Genomic DNA, 17,857 nt, shown 5'->3' with positions numbered 1-17,857 from the left:
ATTTGAAAATCCCTGAGGAATGTTTCCAACACCTTGTTGAATCTACGCCACACAGAATTAATATTCTGAAGGCAAAATGGGGTCCAACCTGGCACAAAGAAAGGTGAAACAAATAAAGTGGCCAGTGAGTGCTTCAGAGTTGCATCTAGATATTTCATCTGCAATTTGTGATGACACTACATATATAGACACACTTGGTGTGTGGGTATTACTGAGAGGATATTGTTATGAAATGACATGAATAGACATACAATGCCACCATGAGGATTACACAGAGGCTGAATTTGACAAAAGATATTGCTGATATTCACCTGAGTTTGTATTTTTTGATAAGTAAAGTACACTAGTGTTTACTTTTAGGATCTAGTATTATACGTATCAGCCCCTGCTTTTTAAATCCTACGCTGTGGCTGGATCAGTCTGTTGCTTAAGGAACTGCTGAACTACAGTATCATGTACAGGATGGTACAAGTGGTTCATGATCAATATTAGCTTAAGTGTCTTCATTATATGGGCACAAGATCCTACTTGCTATTGAAACTTTTAACATTGTTTTTACAAGTCAATAGAGGCGATAAGAACAATTCAAACTAAAAGACTAAAATTAGTTTTTGATTAATTGAAAAGTTAATTGAATGAGTCAGCAAAAAGACTCAAACCAAACGTCAGTTCAATATTCAGGGGCCTTTGATAATTATTAAATTTCAGGCATGTTTGCTTAAAAGCTGCAGAGTTGAAGGGATTTATTTTTTTTAACCTAAAACAGCAAAGACTTAAGAAAGGTTAATAATGCCAATTAAAATATGAGACATTAGTCTAAAAGAGAAGAAGAAAAAGGCTCAACCTTTGTTTTTTAAGCATTAATGTGTTCCCTGAGCACTGTCTGTTTTCCTTTTAGTAGTCAATTCATTATGCGTGTTAGGTGTGAGAAGTGCTGTTCTGTAACATAATTTGCAAATAAGAGCATCATTAAGCAAGAGTTCAGAATGCAGGCTGAACTGCAGAACAAATTAGGTGTAGTTCAGCTGTTTGAAGTTCTTGGAGATCATTTGCATCAGTATCTCTATGTGCCCTGTACTGTGTGGATGTTTTATGGATATTTACATGCTGCTTGTTCAAATATTAAACAATAAAACGACACTAAATTATCTTTGATATCTTCAGTAACAGCATTTCCAAAATGTCATAACAGGTGAGATCATTTGTTAGTGCTCATGTTCTACAGCTTTCCACAGGCAAATGTGCTCTCTGAATACACAGCTCACTGTTCCATATATGCTGCTATATATGCAATCATGTAGTTTAATCAAGTGGTCAATTCTTCTAGAATCAGAGCACAAACAATAAAAAATAGTCTATTCTGGTACATTTGAACTATAAATTAATATTTACAAATTCAATATTTAGCACAATAAAAAAAAGCCCAAACTATTTCACTCAAGAGACTGGCCCACTTGTCTTGATTTAAAGAGAAATAAAACTGAAAGGCAAAAGACTTTCTTTCATATTATTAAGTGAGACTGACTAGTTCTATGCTGTAAAAAACGTCTCTTTCATGTCATATTGTGACGCATCCATCCTTGATGGATTCAAGTGTATTGCTACATCAATTATAGACAGTGGTCACTCTGTTATCGATCATGATCAAGGGAATATTTATTTAATTAAATATTACAACAATACTGCACAGGAAGAATTGTCAATGTCCAGCATTTTAAAAGTAACTGAAATAAGACAAGTAATGCACTTTCAATATGTAAAAATATACAAGACGTTCCCATCAAAAAGTACATATGTCCTCACTTCATTTTCTATGCAAAAATACTTTCAGGTTATCACTTCATGTTCAATGCCATCATATCATACACCAGAAAGAGTCTGCTAGTAATGCAGAGCCTTATTTGTATTGACATGGATATATCAATGCAAATGCTTAACAATTTATCAGACTGCAGGTGAGCTGTCTGTGTTTCAGAAAAACATGTCAAGAATTATCATTTCATGAAAATCTGCTTTCTTTCTGTTACTAAACCTAAAAGTGACAATAAATGCACATGTAAAGATATAATCTCTTCAAAGAAGAAAAAAATGTTATAAAAAAAACCTTGACAAATTGCTAAAAAAGAACATGCAAAAATACCGTCTTTGCAAAAATATGGCAAGATTAAAGCCTTAGCTCAAAGTTAAAAATACCAAACAGCAGCTATTGACAAAATTCATATAATAAAAAATAAAATGCAAAAGTACAAAATATAGCGTAATCATTTATATAAAATGCTAGATTTTTAGTAAAATAATTCAAAAAGGTTTTCACAAATACAGTGGAAACTAGCAAAAAAGTTAAAACTGTAATACTCACATCGTTGCTGAATACAATCATTGTTTTCTGCAACATATATATATATATATATATATATATATATATATATATATATAAACACTTCATTTTTTAACGCTTTCACATCACATTACATTTTTAAAAAAGTGAACAGCAGTTTGCAAGCTTATAAAAATCAACATTTTTGTGATGGCATGAAGCTGAAAGTCTTTGAGTGTGTTTTGGAGTTTTTCTGCCCCCTAGTGGTCATACTGCAACCTTTCATATAAAGTTTATTTTCTTTAACTATTTTCAAAGGTTCACATAAATTAATAATTGTGTGGCATTGCAGCTAAAATTATTATAGATTTCTTATTTGTAAATAATTTTCAAGTAATTTTAAAGTTTAAAGTTATTTTAAAATTCTACAAATTATGTGTCTTAGGAACCTGTTGAAAGTAGAAGTTTGATAAAATGTCAACAAACAACACAATTATATCAAGTTAAAAGGTTTTCCAACAATTGTGACATTTGTGTCATATCTGCCTCAACAGCATGAAGATAGGGTATAATCTGGTTATTTTCAAAGTGCTTGGACATGATCAGTTCCCAAATTTACAAGCTTTTGCATGATCACCTGCTATCAGGCTTATAGTTTATTTGGTCTGTAAGGCCTTCAGCATGAACCTTGAACATCAGGGTTGGAACATTCATGATCTCATCCCTCTGAGGGCCAAGAATGTAACAGAGCACGGTGCTTTCACCTGTCACCACGGCTTCCTGGGACTTTGCTTGTTACACAGAGTGCGACATGGGAGATCTCATTTGAGCCGTCCTTTCAGTGCCTGTCAGCAAGGCACCAGGCTTGAAGTGCCCAGATGGAAAGTGCAGCAGAGGGCATACAGGATAACATGACAGAATGCCATGGGTTGGGAGGGATTAAAGTTTTTGTCTGTCATCTAAAGAGATTTTGGCTTTTGCTCCCAAGTTGGCATCACAGGTTACATGAGGACATGTATATATGAGATATAATGCAAAGTTGTAATCTTTTGTTCAGTATTTTGGTCATTCTGCCACCATAGGTATTTGCCTCTGGTTTGACAGCTCACTGTCATTCCTCTTAACAACCTCTTTTTGGGGTTTGATTCCATTGTCCGCTTCAGGTATGGCTACTTCTGACATCTTTTCCTCCACAAAGGAATTATCTCCAAGAGACGAGTTTCTTTTCCTCAAACTGTGCATCCTCTCACGCGTCATAGTGGGTTTTCCCAGCACACTCCTGAGCTGCGCCCAGAAAAATGGCTGTTGATTAGCCTGTTGGGGCCACTCCAGGTATGTCTTGGTACTCAGCATCTTTTTAAGCTTGCAGTATTTGCTGGGCAAGGAGTTCGGGTCAATGGGCTCCTTCACCACAAGGATGACATCACTGAAGGCCTTTCCCATTGCTCTCTGCTGAGCAAAGTACAGCTCATAGTTGCACCATTCGCTGTTAACAAAATGCCTGGAGAGGACAAAAATCACCTGGGAAAAAGAATATTAAAAGAAAGAAAATTAGATCTTGCAGTTGTGTTGCACAGTAATACACGTCTACATAGCATGCAATTAGCTTTCGTTTGTACCACAGTGAGTAAATATCTATTTCTTTGCCTGCATTAGATATTAGGGAATGGCTCGTATGCTACACCAATAGATTTTGAACAATGTCCCAATGGAAGCCAAAAACGTAGTTGTATCATGCCGTCGAATTGTGTTCCTATTTCTATTTATTTTAACTGTGCGAATGCTGTAGCATTCACCCCACAGTGTTTCTGTTTTTTTCATTATTATTTTATCTGTTTTGTGTGTGTGTGTGTGTGTGTGTGTGTGTGTGTGTGTGTGTGTGTGTGTGTGTGTGTGTGTGTGTGTGTGTGAACACTGTAAAGCAAGTGGCTCTTTCTTCTGCAATGTGTTCTCTGTTATTTTATCATTAATAAGCATGCACGTGCATTTCCATTATTCATAGTCATAGTCATATCTTCAGCTTATGTTAATTCCAATGCTTATTTAAAGTGAATTATAATTGTATCTTGTATTGTGGGGTTGTATAACCTTTTGATGAAAATCTCTAAACAGGAAGGATCAAGCCGATCTAGTCAGCCATTTTGACAACGAGACAGATCCACTGACTAAAAACATAGTTCTTGAAAAGGTATAGAACTGCTTACATGCAGATTCTTAGATTAGATGCAACCCTAGATGTAATCCTTGGTTTTCCTTAGATACGCTATCATATATTATTGACTTGTATGAACACTAATTGGACAACAAGGAATTTTCCCGAACTGGTATGTCTGTCAAGTGCCCTCAGAGGACATGTTTGGCACTATACAAATAAAGCTGAATATAGTGGCAACTACCAGTGTGTTTTGTCTTTTTTTTTTTTTTTTTTTTGCAAAACTCCTTTTTGTTTACCTTGCGGCTGCTTTCAATGTTCTCAATGATGTTGTCGATGATCCACTTTCCTGGCATAAAGTCCCGTTCGTGAATACACAGACGATAAGGGTTCCTGTTATTCTCCAAACAGGGCAAGAGCTGGTCTCTCACCCAGTCAGCATCTGAGTGGCTGTAGGATATGAAGGCATGGTATGTAAAAGTCTCTAATTCCCCTGCTGCTTTTTCCTTGTGAGCTCTGTACTTGGCCCTGATGATCTGATATGTGGCCTTAGTGTACCATGGGAGGTCAAAAATATAGCAAATTAGCACCAGTATCAAGATCACTGCTGTAGTTGTTGCTACAGAGATTATGACAACTAGTTTGATGTCACAAGCGACTTGACTAGGAAAGTATTTTGAGATGAATGTGTTGAGGAAAGGTTCTGGATGATAACACCTGTAGTTCAAAGGCCAGTCAGTGAGGTTAACCTTTCCTTCTGATATTGTGTCCTGGACAAAAGCATGAAGCTCACAAGTGCAGTGGTAGGGATTGTTTCCTGCTTGAAGACGAGACAGCTGAGGCATATCCTGAAAGGATTCCTTGCTAATCAACCCAAATGAATTCCCATCCAGAGCTAGAAATTGCAATGATTGACTCCTCCACTTAGATGGGATGAACTTAATTTTATTACCATTCAACAGGAGGGTTTTTAGGGAGGTGGCTTTCTGGAAATATGTCATGTCAAGCTGGTCCAGGCTGCAGTAGGATAGATCCAAATCCTGCACTGTGGTGGGCAAACAATTAAGGTCTTCGCTTGTAAACTGATTGTGGTGAGCAATGAGATGAGTGATATTCTGCTTCCAAACACAGCTTTGGCTATGTTCCTGAGATCCCAGTTTGTTGTTGCTGAGATCCAACACCTGCAGCTGCCTGAACTCCCTTGTTAGAGCAGACAAGTCTTTTAAACTAACCAGTTCATTGGTGCTCAGGTTAAAGGTGAGTAGATTTGGCATGGTGCCTCTATAGTCGCACCTCTGGTTGAAGATCATTTCATCTTTCAATCGATTATTGGAAACATCCAGAATCTCCACATCTTCCATCTCAGGCCAGGAATCACATGGCACCGAGTTGAAATACACATACTGAATAGAGATGTGCTTAATTTTCTTGAACCAGGTGAAGCGCCAGTCAAATCGTAGCACATCAGGATTGCTGATATACCTATAAAAAAATTAATATGTTTTAGTGTTGTGTATGTGAAGAATTAAAAGAACATAACTAATTATATATAATTCCTATATGCTGGTTTATTTTATCATTTTCTTTTCAACCTAAATATTTGTAAGAGGAACTATTTAATTTCCAAATGCTCCATTTAATTATGATTAGATGGGCTCCAGGCTCTTACGTAGCAATTTTTTTTACGCAAACTGGGAAAACTGCTTGTGTTTGTGGGATTATTTCATTCTTGAGATTAAATTATCAATAAAAGTTCAAATTTATATAAGCTTAAAACACATTTGAACTTAATTAAAACTTCACACATCTACATTGCTAGACAGAGATAGAAATTTGTCAACAAATTCATTGATATGGGCAAATATTACTTTAAAATACTTACCAAAGATTCAGCTGGTCTAGTGCCAAATTTGTGATGCTGGAACCTGCTCCGCTATCAACAAACGTTGGTGAACGGGCAAAGTCAATGTACTGAAGTGTCAGCTTTTTGACAGGTTTCACTTGTAGGTTCATCAAAGCCATCCTCAGGAGATTCTCATTGAATTTGCCTCTGTGAAAGATGAGCTTATCAGCTGTAATTGCTTTCAAACCCTCAAAAATATCCAGCTTTCCCATGTAGTACATGAATTCAAAGAGGTTGCGAAACTGAATGACACTGAAGGTCTTATTAGCCAGGTCATGTAGCATGTGATGGAGAGCATTTGGTTGTTGATCTATGGCCATATCAAAGCCCATCTGCACCGTCTGAATGACTTCTAAACTTCCAGGCTCATAGTAACTTAGATTAGAAGAACATTTGATAGCAAAGCCTTGTAACTTGATGTTCTTCAAGGGCTGAAAATCTGCTTTCCTTAGGCCCATCACCAGAGGGCCACCCATGGACAGAACCTGGAGTTTAACAAATTTGGAGAAGCTATCAGCCAAAGTTGCATGTTTATAAAGGTTATTGGACATGTAGAGCTGTTTTAGATTCAAGAGGGATGCCAGAGCTGTTGCAGGAATTTCCTCCAGAGTGTTATTAAAGATGTCAAGATACTCCAGCAGTTTGTTACTTCCAAAGGCGTCATTGTCGATGTGTGAAATGTTGTTGAACTTCAAAGAAAGAGTATGAAGCTGAGGGAGGTGTTTGAAGTCAGCAGCGTATACAGCATTTAGTTTGTTTTGGGAGAGATCGATCTTTACAAGCGTGGGTGGAAGTTGTTTTTGCGGGACACTGTCAAGCTGCCTTCCACGGCAGTCTGCAGACCGGCCTGAATTGTAGATTCGACAAGGTCCTTCCTCAGTGGTAGTGATAGGGGGTGAAGATGGAGTTGGGGATGAAAGAGCACACACATAGAAAAGGCTGAAATGAATTAAATTCTGAATCATTGTGATGACTCTGGAAGAGAAAAAGATAAAGAGAAATCATATTAAATCATTATCTCTGTATTGCAGTAGAAAGTTGCAGAAAGGTCACATTAACTTTTGACAGTGGGTTTACTTTGTAGGATTTTTCAGAAATATTCCTTTAAATTACTACATAAATGAGGTACCATGCATTTTTACTTAAATACATACACTGACTGTTTTTAAACTATTTTTTGGCAGCCATCATCCATGACATTAGAAGCACAAACAGGTAAAGTGAGTAACACTGGCTCATCCTCTTATAAGACAATGCTCTGCTGGGAGAAACCTGACCTCACATCCCACAGTCCCAAAAGATCTCTACTAGTTCTAGACACTCGATGACACCCAAACGTGGCTTTAATGTTGTGTCTGATAGGCCGATGTAAATAGTTTAATAATAAAGACAAAGAAAAAATATGAGTTCTAAACTTTATACTTGGACAACATTTAAGAACTTTCTTCCTTAAAAACTTAAATTTGTATCTTGCAAGACATCTTATTAGTTACAGCAAATAATTGCCCAGTTCATAGATTCTTTTTGAATTAACTGTTCAAGTTTCCTCTTCAAGTTATGCTACAAGCTATGTTAATCGTTTTACAAACATTATGTGCTCTCAGCTGGAAAACCTGCAGTCCAACAAACTTTAGTCTCCTACATTTAAAAAGGATATTGTCATTGGCCCCTCAGGATATAATACAACATTTTACGCATCAAAGCACTCACCCTTTGTTACTCGTAAAGCCTTTTAATGCACTCATTCTTAAACAGCCCTTTCTTCAACCCAGCATTTATAGTCCAAGGATACCCAATGTTTGAGTCCTCACGTGGAGGAAGCATAAAACTTTATAATACCGGTTAAACAAACATTCTTTGCCTTATCTCATCCTGCAGTGACGTGGCTTGAGTAAACATGTCTGCTTAAATATAGGTATGGTGTAAAAACTAATAGTTTCCATATTAAATTATTCACCAATTTTATTTTAGATCATACTGATATTTACTGCATTGTATTTAATGACAACTGCCTAAAACAAGGATTATGTTGTAATATGTCAAGAACAATACAACTAGTTGTCTTTTATGTGTATTTTTTATTAAATATATAAACCTAAATTCAGTCAAGATAAAATTACATGTACATAGATGGGATTCATTTACTGAAATTGCTGTTTTCTCTGATTTAAATGACTGATTGTTCTCAATGAATGCAAAACAGTGGATAGATTTTATTCTTAGTCAGAATTAATCTCAATGTGTTTGTACCAGACCTGGACTGGTCCAAGGGACAAGTGGTCTGACTAGCCTGTTTTTTAAAAAAAAAAAAAAAAAAAAAAAATAAAATAAAATAAAAATCATGGTGCATTACATCGGTGTAGCTGATTGGTCTGCCTCGGATAATTATTGATATTTTCAAATCAGCAGCAGTGACATCATGTGAGTCCATTGTTTAATGAATAAGCGATAAAAGAGAGACGTTGAGTGTGTTACAAGCCGAACATAACATGATGAGACTAGATGAGATTCTCCTTGGCCCTTTTTATGTAGCTGTAATAATGATCCTGATCTATACTGTAATAATTATCTTCGTGCTACTTTTTGTCAAAACTTTATTCTATTGTTAATGTTGCGGTATTGTTATATCAGTCCAAACATAAAAACGTCTGGTTATTCCAACCTTGTACATATTGGGGGTCCTATATGGGATTTCCTAGTATCATAGATAAAATATTAGTTCATTTTATGTTCTGTGCTAAAATGACAAGTGACTGTTTCAGTACTGAGGCTGCTCAGCTAAACTAGTCTGTCCACATCTGTCCACATCTGTCCTTTTCCAGCTCAAAAACAGATTTTATGCTTGTTGGCTTATTTTACTGCATGGAATATTTGGTGGGTCCTGCTGGACCAAACATACCTCCACAGGTGTGTTGCTGCATGATAAAGTTTGGGAACCCCTCTTAAAGTTAGAAAGTCTCCGGCCTGTCTAAGTTGACTTTCTCATTTTCTAATGTTAGTTGAATCAAATCTTGTTTTCAGTGTTACAGCGAATATTGATGTTAACATATTATTTATGGTAAACTGGCATCTGAATTATTTGCTAACAAAATGACAATCATGTTGTTTTCAGGTTAACATCATATCATTATATGAATAATGGAGTCCTGTTGTATTGAGTCTTTTGATGAGAGTAGGAGAAAGAAAAGCTCTGGACTGGTGGCTTATACTGTAGTTGTGTGCAAATATCGGTCTATGTAGAATATTGAGCTTTGGTGATTAACTGTTGTGTGTGTGTATGTGGGTGCATGCAGTATATGAATTACGACAGCCTGGGTGAGTGTACGACTCCCAGGCTGACTTTTTGTCCCAGTCTGGCCCAGGTTTGTACTGTAACTGTTATCTTACTTCCTTGTAGTAAACTGTGTATGGGAGGAACGATACTACTTAAAAATCACTATCTTATCTGATCTACAGTGAACAGCTGCTCAGAATTGTAAAAGTAAAACCAGTCAGATATTGAATCATTGATTGATTAAAACACATTCCTGGGGCAAAATCCAGGTCCAATATCTGCTGCTTCAGGTAAAAGTATACAGATCTCAGAATGGTGGCTGTCATGCCAAAATCCTAGAGCACAGTTTTAATTTTTAGCTTTTATATTTATTTTTATTTTTTATTGTGTTTTAATTTTTTATTAAGCATATTTTTCACCCAAACATGGTGATAAACATCAGAGATGTTAAATTTCAGTAAAGGGAGAAATAATGTGCACTGAATCTTTACATGAGTAACTGTAAATGTAATTTGAGACTTTGTTTACAAGAAAACTTGAAAAATACATTTAATTTTCTGTTGTGCTTGACTGATGTTCAGTTTATTAAAACATTCCAACTGTCTGGTACCTCCTCTGTGAAAGGAATTTGCACAAATATACCGGTAATTCTGCGGATTTCCGTATCCTAACATTATTTTCCTCTGCTTCCTAGTTTAGGTGTTTCACAGTTGCATTGCATTGTATGTAAATACAAAGCACGACCAGGGTTATTAAGTCTGGCTCACTGCCAGGTTATATAGCATGAGCCGGAAAGATAACCAGGAAACTCCCTGACAGCACGTGCAGAGGAGTGGACATTGTTTTACTGGATGTCTTACTGGATGTAAACACAATACAATACAACCAAACTTTATTACTTTATTGGTTTTAGCCAAAACTTTCTTTGATTAGTTTATTAAATGAAAACTACTGGGTTAAGGGTTAGAAAACAATTATGATTTTACTGCTGACATATCCTTTTTATGGTGTGATGTTATCTAGATTGACATCTTTTTTATGATACTCAGGAAGTTTCATATTCTTCAAACGTAAACATGAACCTTTCCAACCTTTGCATGAACTAATACATGCAGGGTCATATGAAGTGTCTTGTAAACAGATTAGCACAGAAAGGAATGCTGCTACAGCTAGCAGCTCTACTTTTAGTTCTGTTTTCATTTTTAAAAAGTCATGTAACCTAGCATTATTGGCATATTAACATTCATCACTATAATATAACAGAAGTCAACAGCATCACAAATGCTTTACTGATTTAATTACACAGATAAATTAACTACTTAAGAGAAAGATTTCAATAAGTGGACTTAATAAACTGGCAGTTACTTTTACAAAACATACATTTATGAGTAAAGAATTAAATTGTGCTTAACAAGGATTTTCCTGTAAAAATGAATTATCTTATTAAGCATTTCTTTCAGAAGTTAACTTGTATTCATGCTCATGTGAGGATACAGGTTCTGTAGTGAAGGAGGCCAAGTCAACACATTCGAATTTCTGCTCTGTAGTCTCTATTCTAAGCAGAAAATTAGCAACCATGCTATGAAAGATACAATAAACAGTTCTACTTATTGATTAAACTGTTATCTGTCTGATATGACATGAAAAGCGTCATCATGTGATTTCAAAGTTCTTTTACTGCGTCTTCTATTTACCCAGCAGTCAATAGTAGGCGGCAAATAGTTCTTCCATTGACATGTGTTGGCAGCACTTTGCTCACTGCCCCCATACAGAAAAACAGATTAATCTGACAGCAGATCTGTTTCACTGATCACTGCTATTTACTCTGGTTTTAATGAGGCTCCATGTTTACATGCGATGCACAAACACAGCTGCACTAGTTCTGGAGCTGTGTACGAAGTCCCGCCAGGTCATTATATTTATGTGTTGAGGTTTTTCCACTACATATCAGTGTAGTACTATGAGTCAAAAAGTTATAATGCAACTAAATAGAATAAAATCAAATTACTCAACAAAATAATTTTGCTTTACTGTTTCTCTTATATACATTTTCCTCACCATTCAGGCTTACATGCTGTCTAGAGTTACAAGATTTTAGAAGGTTATTGCAGTGAAAACGTCTACTTACATATAAATTCATGTCAAAACGCAAACTTATTATTTCAGATCTTACAAACCTATCCTAAAGCAAAGGTCAGTTTATTTATTTATTAATTTTATTTAAAAAATGTTATAGCTTAATTAGCATGACAAAGCGAATATCTGTTTCATGCATTTTTTCTGTCATTAAGCTATTTATATTTTTCATAATTAACATTTGACATGGTAAACAGGGGTAACTAATGACATTACCGCCTCTAAGTCATGTTTATGGGTTTCAGTAGCAGGGCTACACTTAAGTGGAACATAACCATTGAAAATCTCTTTAGTTACACTCAGGATTTTCCTTTTGTGACAAGCAAGGCTTATTACAATGTTGTACTCTAAGAAAGGTCTGTTATAGTGTATATTGCACTTTTTTTTTTTTCTTAAGCATTTGTATTTAGGAAACATATTTCTGAATTAGAGTAAAAAAGCAGAATTAAAAAAGATAACATTTTCACTTTCACAATGTGATCTGATTTGACTGCATCATTGTCTTTGTGCAGTAATGTGTAACTTTGCTGTTAAATGAATTTTCAAACAATGAATTATCAGTCACTTAGCAACGCCAGGACTGGTGATGGCAAGGGTCTGACTAGGTATTAGAATTAATGCCACAGTAATTTAACGACACACTTGAGAATTTCCATTGGTTTGATGGTTGATGCCTTGAAACTACTTCTGTTGTGGATCTCATGTAGCCCAGGAAAACATTTTCTGGCCCACGTCAAAGTGAGAGTCTGGAGTATGTTTCCATTAAGCTGCAATGGAAGTGTTTCTGAAATCATCAACATGCCGATATAAATTAATAAATAACTTGTTTCTGGTATATCAGGATTTATTCTATGTTGATAATTAACTAATTGGATTATTAACTATTACAAGAAACATATCTAAACTATTATCCTCCAGTGTTTTCTTGTAGACAAAAAATCTTGTCCAACTGGAAAATCTAGTTAGAACAGGCTAAAATGTAATGGATAACAAAGAGCATTTGTGACTGAATAGGGTTGAGGCAACCACAACCAGTGACCCATGATACTTAAGCAAGTCTTACAACAGTGCATGTTATCATGATGGGTCTTACAGCTATACTGCATTGTCAACTGCACATTTATCTAGATAAAAAGTACAAATCTAGCTTGTCTTTAGAGAGTTTTAAAAACACCTGAGGTTCTAACATGAACAGAAGAAGCAATGGGCTCTTGGGAAGATTAAACTATTTGAAAAAAGATTTAAGAACGCAAAAAAGCAACAGGGACTTCAGCATACAAATGAATTCCCAACAAACCAAAGGAGTCTTAAAATATCAAAGTATCCTCAGAGACTCAGCATACAACTTCTGCTAAGAACTCTCTGAGAGTTAACTTTCTATTTGAGTCTCACAAGTAATGGTGGAGCAGCTTGATTTCCCAGTTTGTGTCTTAAACATACATTGTCTACGACTGTAATTTATTCTTTTATGATAAACAGACTTTTCTCATGGAAAAAAAGACTTCACGTATGGTGGAGTTGTGAAATCCTGAAAGATTTTGCTTCCTTGCACCAGTCATGCTTTGTTGTGCCAAAAAAAAAAGACAAAACTGGATTTATAAAAAGTGGGGAGTGATTCCTGTCAGTGGGGCTAAGAGGAACTTATTTACAAGAGGAACTTAACAACAGCAATAGCAAACTGCTTGCAGACCTGCCAGTGTAATAATATTCCATTCAATCTTACCATAACCTTGTCTTAGTGCTCTGTTTTGATACAGATAACGTATTTCAAATCACTTAAATATACCCTAAGCCTGGCAGCTCTCACACAATGTGAGACTGAGTTACTTTTTTCTTGCTCTCATGCTACTTTCAAATATTATTACTTGAGCAGAAGGAGAAGCTATATTATATGTAAGTACGCTGTGTAATGCCACCCACTATATCCCTCCCTCATAGATGTTTTTTTCTGATTGTTAACTTTGTTATCACATTAACTCTAGCAGTGTTGTGTCACACAGTGTTATAAAAAATAAATAAATAAATAAAAACTTTAAATGAATGAGAAGTTTCGCGTGAACATCCCTTTGCAATTTCCTTGAATATCCTGGCTCTGTCTTATTGAACAGCTTGCATTATGGTGTATCATTTGAAGCTTAACAGCTTAATAACAGGAATGACATGTGCATTATTTCCTTTAGAGTGCTTTACTAATAATTACATTTACCAATAAACATAATAGTTAGCAATAAGGCTCGCTGCATATAAATTAGCCAGTTGTAGGGATGTTATTAATAATCTTATGGGAAGATTGTGACTCTGCTGATGTTGGATGCATTGTCCTCATAACCAGCAGCTAGCTGTTGTTTTGTGTCTGTAGCATAGATGCATCTCTCATGTTATTGAGCTTAGCCTGCAGGTGTTTCTTCACATCTTAAATAGATGTTCTTTGGGACTGCTAGGCACATAATGTCTTCCACATTATGTGCATTGTCATGACAGCTCTTGTTCTTTTTATCCACAAATTAAAGATCATAGAAAAACTTCCACAATATAAAAATCTTTGCCACCTGCTAGCTGAGCTGCACCTGCACCTCTCAAAGTATTTCTGTCTAAGTTCTAGTTGACATTAGGCCAGTTGTGACTTATCAACTACCACTATCTCCACAACTATTTATCTATAAAGATAAGCTTGCCATTGCTGAAATATTTCCAAAAGACACTTTGTTCCCTGCAACAGCGGAAGGAATTTTGCAGGAGGAAGTGAAAATAGCTTATAATTCTTGTGCAATAGGCTAATCCCCAAATTCATCCCAGCAGTTACTGTGATGGATAAGATTTTATTTAATGTAGACATTGTGCAGATGTATGCTATCCTTTGAGAGCAAGACTGAATTTGAACATTTAAGTAAAAAGACTTGAGTGTGAATTCTTTATTTAAAGAGACCTTGCTGTCATCATGTGTTATGTTCACTGTCATATGTTTCATTCCACATTTGTTGGATGGACGTTGTAAACACAACTCTGTCTTTTGATTATAGCAAACAATTGTTTTGCAATCTTTGTTGAACCTACATTATTTTTAGACAGTTTCTAAGAGATACCTGTATATAAATGCTTCAAAACCACTCATAATTTGAAATCAAACAATTCAAATATATTATTCTAGCTTGATTATTTGGAGCTGTTATTGTCTCCAGGGCCGATACCACTATCACATTGTTTCCTTTTAATCACTTCCTTTGAGACAGTGTAGCTAGCTCTTGGAAAGAGTAATCCAAATATAGCCATCGCAGCAATTTTATACCTGTTTTAATTTTAAAGTTAAAAGCATTATGAATGAGAATGAATGTGGCACGTGAATGTGAAGAAGTGGAGGTTAGGGCTGGGGGTAGTAGTAGTAGTGGGTTGGACCATACCTATCTTTAAACTAAATCTCCATTTTGAACACGGCTACATGCTGTCAAAACATCTTACACATTGCACGGTTATAGCTTCGCAAAATAATGTCAGACAGGTATAAAAAGCAAAGTACTCAAAACTACATTTGTGGTAGATGCTGCATTACAAAGTGTTTCAAAAAGTCACCTAAAGTCAAAATAACAAAAAGAAAGAAACAGATCAGGAAAGTAAACAAAATATCAGCCACAGTGTTGTTGTTATTGTTAATGAAATGATTCAGATCTTTCAGATTAGGAGTTAAGCTAACACTTCCTATTCATCAAATTCATTCTGTATCTAAATCAGCTACCCTTGTAAACAAGTTTGAAACAGACATGAGGTACTACTCACCGCTATCAACCCTTTCTTGTTCGGCTGGGCTCTACACAAAACATTTTAAAGCAGTACTGTGTATCAGACTCTACGTAAATGACTCACTACTGAGCAAGTCAGGCTGTGGCAACTCTCTCAGCTCTTCTCTCTCTCCCACACACCCATTCACTCTCTCCTTTCAGTCTTCATTCTGTTTGTGTGTGAGTGTGTGTGTGTGTGTGTGTGTGTGGGTAGGTGTGTGTGTTGCTCAGGAATGTGAATGTGAGATTTTGCTCTGGCTCAGGAGTTCCAGATTGTTTTTTTTTCTTTCTTTAAAGCCAACATTATGTAGGCAAAAATGAGGAAATCTGCAAGTATTTTGCAAATGCCACAGTAAGACATGATTTTGGTCATCGTGATTGTATTAATCACTCGAAGACTTGGACAAAGTCTTAAACTGCAACCCTGAGGTCATGCAGGGGAAAATTAGTCAGCATAGTCAGACACAAATACTTTTAAAATCCTAACGGGAATTACTGGAAAGCTTGACAAACAGGTAGTGCCAGGATATCATGGAAACTATGCTGGTAGTTGGGGGTGGTGGTGTGTATGTGTGTTTTCACAGAGCACTGGTTGGCTAAAAAGACATTGGTAGTTAATAAGGAAGTTAAACAGCCACAGACAAGAAGTAAATGATATGCAAAAGAAAATTAAATAGTTTGTTTGGATGCATATGACTATTCTGTTCATGTAAAAAAAAAAGAAATAATATTTGTTTAGGTTTTAATGTTTTCTTCCCTTTAAAAGACAACAACAACAACAATTACAATTGTAATAATGATGTGTGGAGAGAGATATGTTTGGTCTATAAAACTGTTGTCAAGACAAGTGTGGGCAAATCTTGCCACTTGGCAGCTGTTTTAGAAATTATCCCCAGGCAGTCTGCACAGGTAACTGGCTCACACAAACCTCATGCATAGATTAATCCTTTAAATCTAATTAAAAATTATTGAAAGGTGGGTGGTGTTAAACAAAACAAACTAAAAGAAAAACTCTTCTATGTCTATGTCAAAATGAGGTTTTAAAAAGTCTCCCCAACTTTTTATTCTCCTGCACATGTTTGTTTATTTTTTTTCTAACACCACCTATGATTTCATTCAGGGTGATGGGTGTGATAAATGTGAATGATGTTATAAGGAGGCCATAACTACATGTTCACATGATCATAACTACAGTGGTTCTTAACACTAGCTTCTAAAACCATAAACGAAACACAAAGAAATGGACAGCGGGGGAAGCCCCAGATTTATTGAGGCAATATATGACAGAGGCATTACAACATCACCTTTTTTTTTTAATCATAGCTTACAATTTATGTATCTTCAGGGTTCACATCTACAGCTTTTAATCACATTCAGTGTGAGAGAACTCAGTACCTTCTGTCACTTCAGATGGTAAAAAGTGGGATGTTTTCCATATAAGTATTTGAAAAAAAGATGAACATTTGAGTAGTGGTTGTTGCAGTTGTCATGAGGGCTGGTCAGCATCACCTGCAGCTCATGCAATCAGGCTCATCTGCTCCACCTGGGCCACATGAGTGGTCACTCTCCTCACCTGTTCATCACCCTATTTAATCTCTCCTCAGGTTCTGCTTTCCTGCCAGATGGTCATCAACAGTCCTTGTGTGATATCCTGCGGTAATTCTTGTCTTGTTCTAGAGTCCTGTTGCCGACCTTGCTACCACTCTTGGACTCCCCGTTGCCTGATCCCGTCAGACTTCCTTGATCTCTGCCTATCTGGATTTTGACCCTTGTTTGGACTGACTATTGATCTCTGCCTAGCCCCACTGCCTGGACCCGGTTGCCACTCCTGCCATCAAGCTGCTTCCTTCCTGCTTCGACTCTTCCCAGCGCTAAATAAACTGTTCAAAACTTATCGCCATGTGTGGGCTGAATTTCTGGGTCTTCCTGAGACGACCATAAAAGCAATGTGAGCTTGGTTTGTTGTGTGTGCAAGTGTGACCATTTAGGCTTGGTGTATACTCACTTATATGGATATTTAAAACATGCTCCTATGAACCAATGTAAAGCCAAAACTGGCATACTTTGTATTTTTACCAAAGCATGCCACTAATATTTTATCAAGTCTTCAGAAAATTGGGTCAGCATGTGAAATAAAGTAGTAGAATATGCCTCCTTTAAGAGAAAGGTTCCTCTTTATTTGAGGTCTACTAACCAATTAAAGGAAAAAAAGATTAGCTTCTTTTCACAGTGAGTATTTTTGGAAGGCCCTCTGTGCCAGTTCTGTGTTGATATTACTGGCTTAATTACAAGAAATTTAAAA

At 36.2% G+C, this 17,857-nt stretch overlaps 1 protein-coding gene across 4 annotated transcripts; it reads right to left on the bottom strand.

The window, feature by feature from the left end:
- Nucleotides 1-1,635: 1,635 nt before the first annotated feature.
- On the bottom strand, nucleotides 1,636-15,674 carry tlr18 (toll-like receptor 18). 4 transcript variants are annotated; one of them, XR_006010792.1, is made up of 6 exons: nucleotides 15,554-15,674; nucleotides 12,425-12,549; nucleotides 6,352-7,347; nucleotides 4,769-5,951; nucleotides 2,747-3,838; nucleotides 1,636-2,669 (listed from the first exon to the last, which is right to left on the bottom strand). XR_006010792.1 is itself a non-coding variant. In XM_041988025.1 (6 exons), exons 4-6 carry the CDS (start codon nucleotides 7,335-7,337, stop codon nucleotides 3,383-3,385), a joined length of 2,625 nt encoding a protein of 874 aa, XP_041843959.1. In that variant the 5' UTR covers nucleotides 7,338-7,347; nucleotides 9,681-9,683; nucleotides 12,465-12,549; nucleotides 15,554-15,674; the 3' UTR covers nucleotides 1,636-3,382. The 4 variants fall into 4 exon arrangements, 3 of the variants coding, with proteins under 3 accessions (XP_041843959.1, XP_041843957.1, XP_041843958.1); XM_041988025.1 differs by adding an exon at nucleotides 9,681-9,683 and having other exon boundaries at nucleotides 1,636-3,838; nucleotides 12,465-12,549; XM_041988023.1 differs by having other exon boundaries at nucleotides 1,636-3,838.
- Nucleotides 15,675-17,857: the final 2,183 nt, after the last annotated feature.

Source organism: Melanotaenia boesemani, chromosome 6 (genome assembly GCF_017639745.1).
Source record: "Melanotaenia boesemani isolate fMelBoe1 chromosome 6, fMelBoe1.pri, whole genome shotgun sequence".
NCBI lineage: Eukaryota > Metazoa > Chordata > Actinopteri > Atheriniformes > Melanotaeniidae > Melanotaenia > Melanotaenia boesemani.
Note: the sequence above shows the minus strand (reverse complement) of the source record. Positions and strands in the feature narration are given on the sequence as shown.

Excerpts from the sequence above, each read along its gene's own strand:
- tlr18 (XM_041988023.1), bottom strand. Across the intron at positions 5,952-6,351 it reads CTAGACCAGCTGAATCTTTG|GTATATCAGCAATCCTGATG; the intron begins GTAAGTATTTTA and ends ATTTTTTTATAG. Across the intron at positions 3,839-4,768 it reads ACATTGAAAGCAGCCGCAAG|GTGATTTTTGTCCTCTCCAG; the intron begins GTAAACAAAAAG and ends TCTTTTTCCCAG.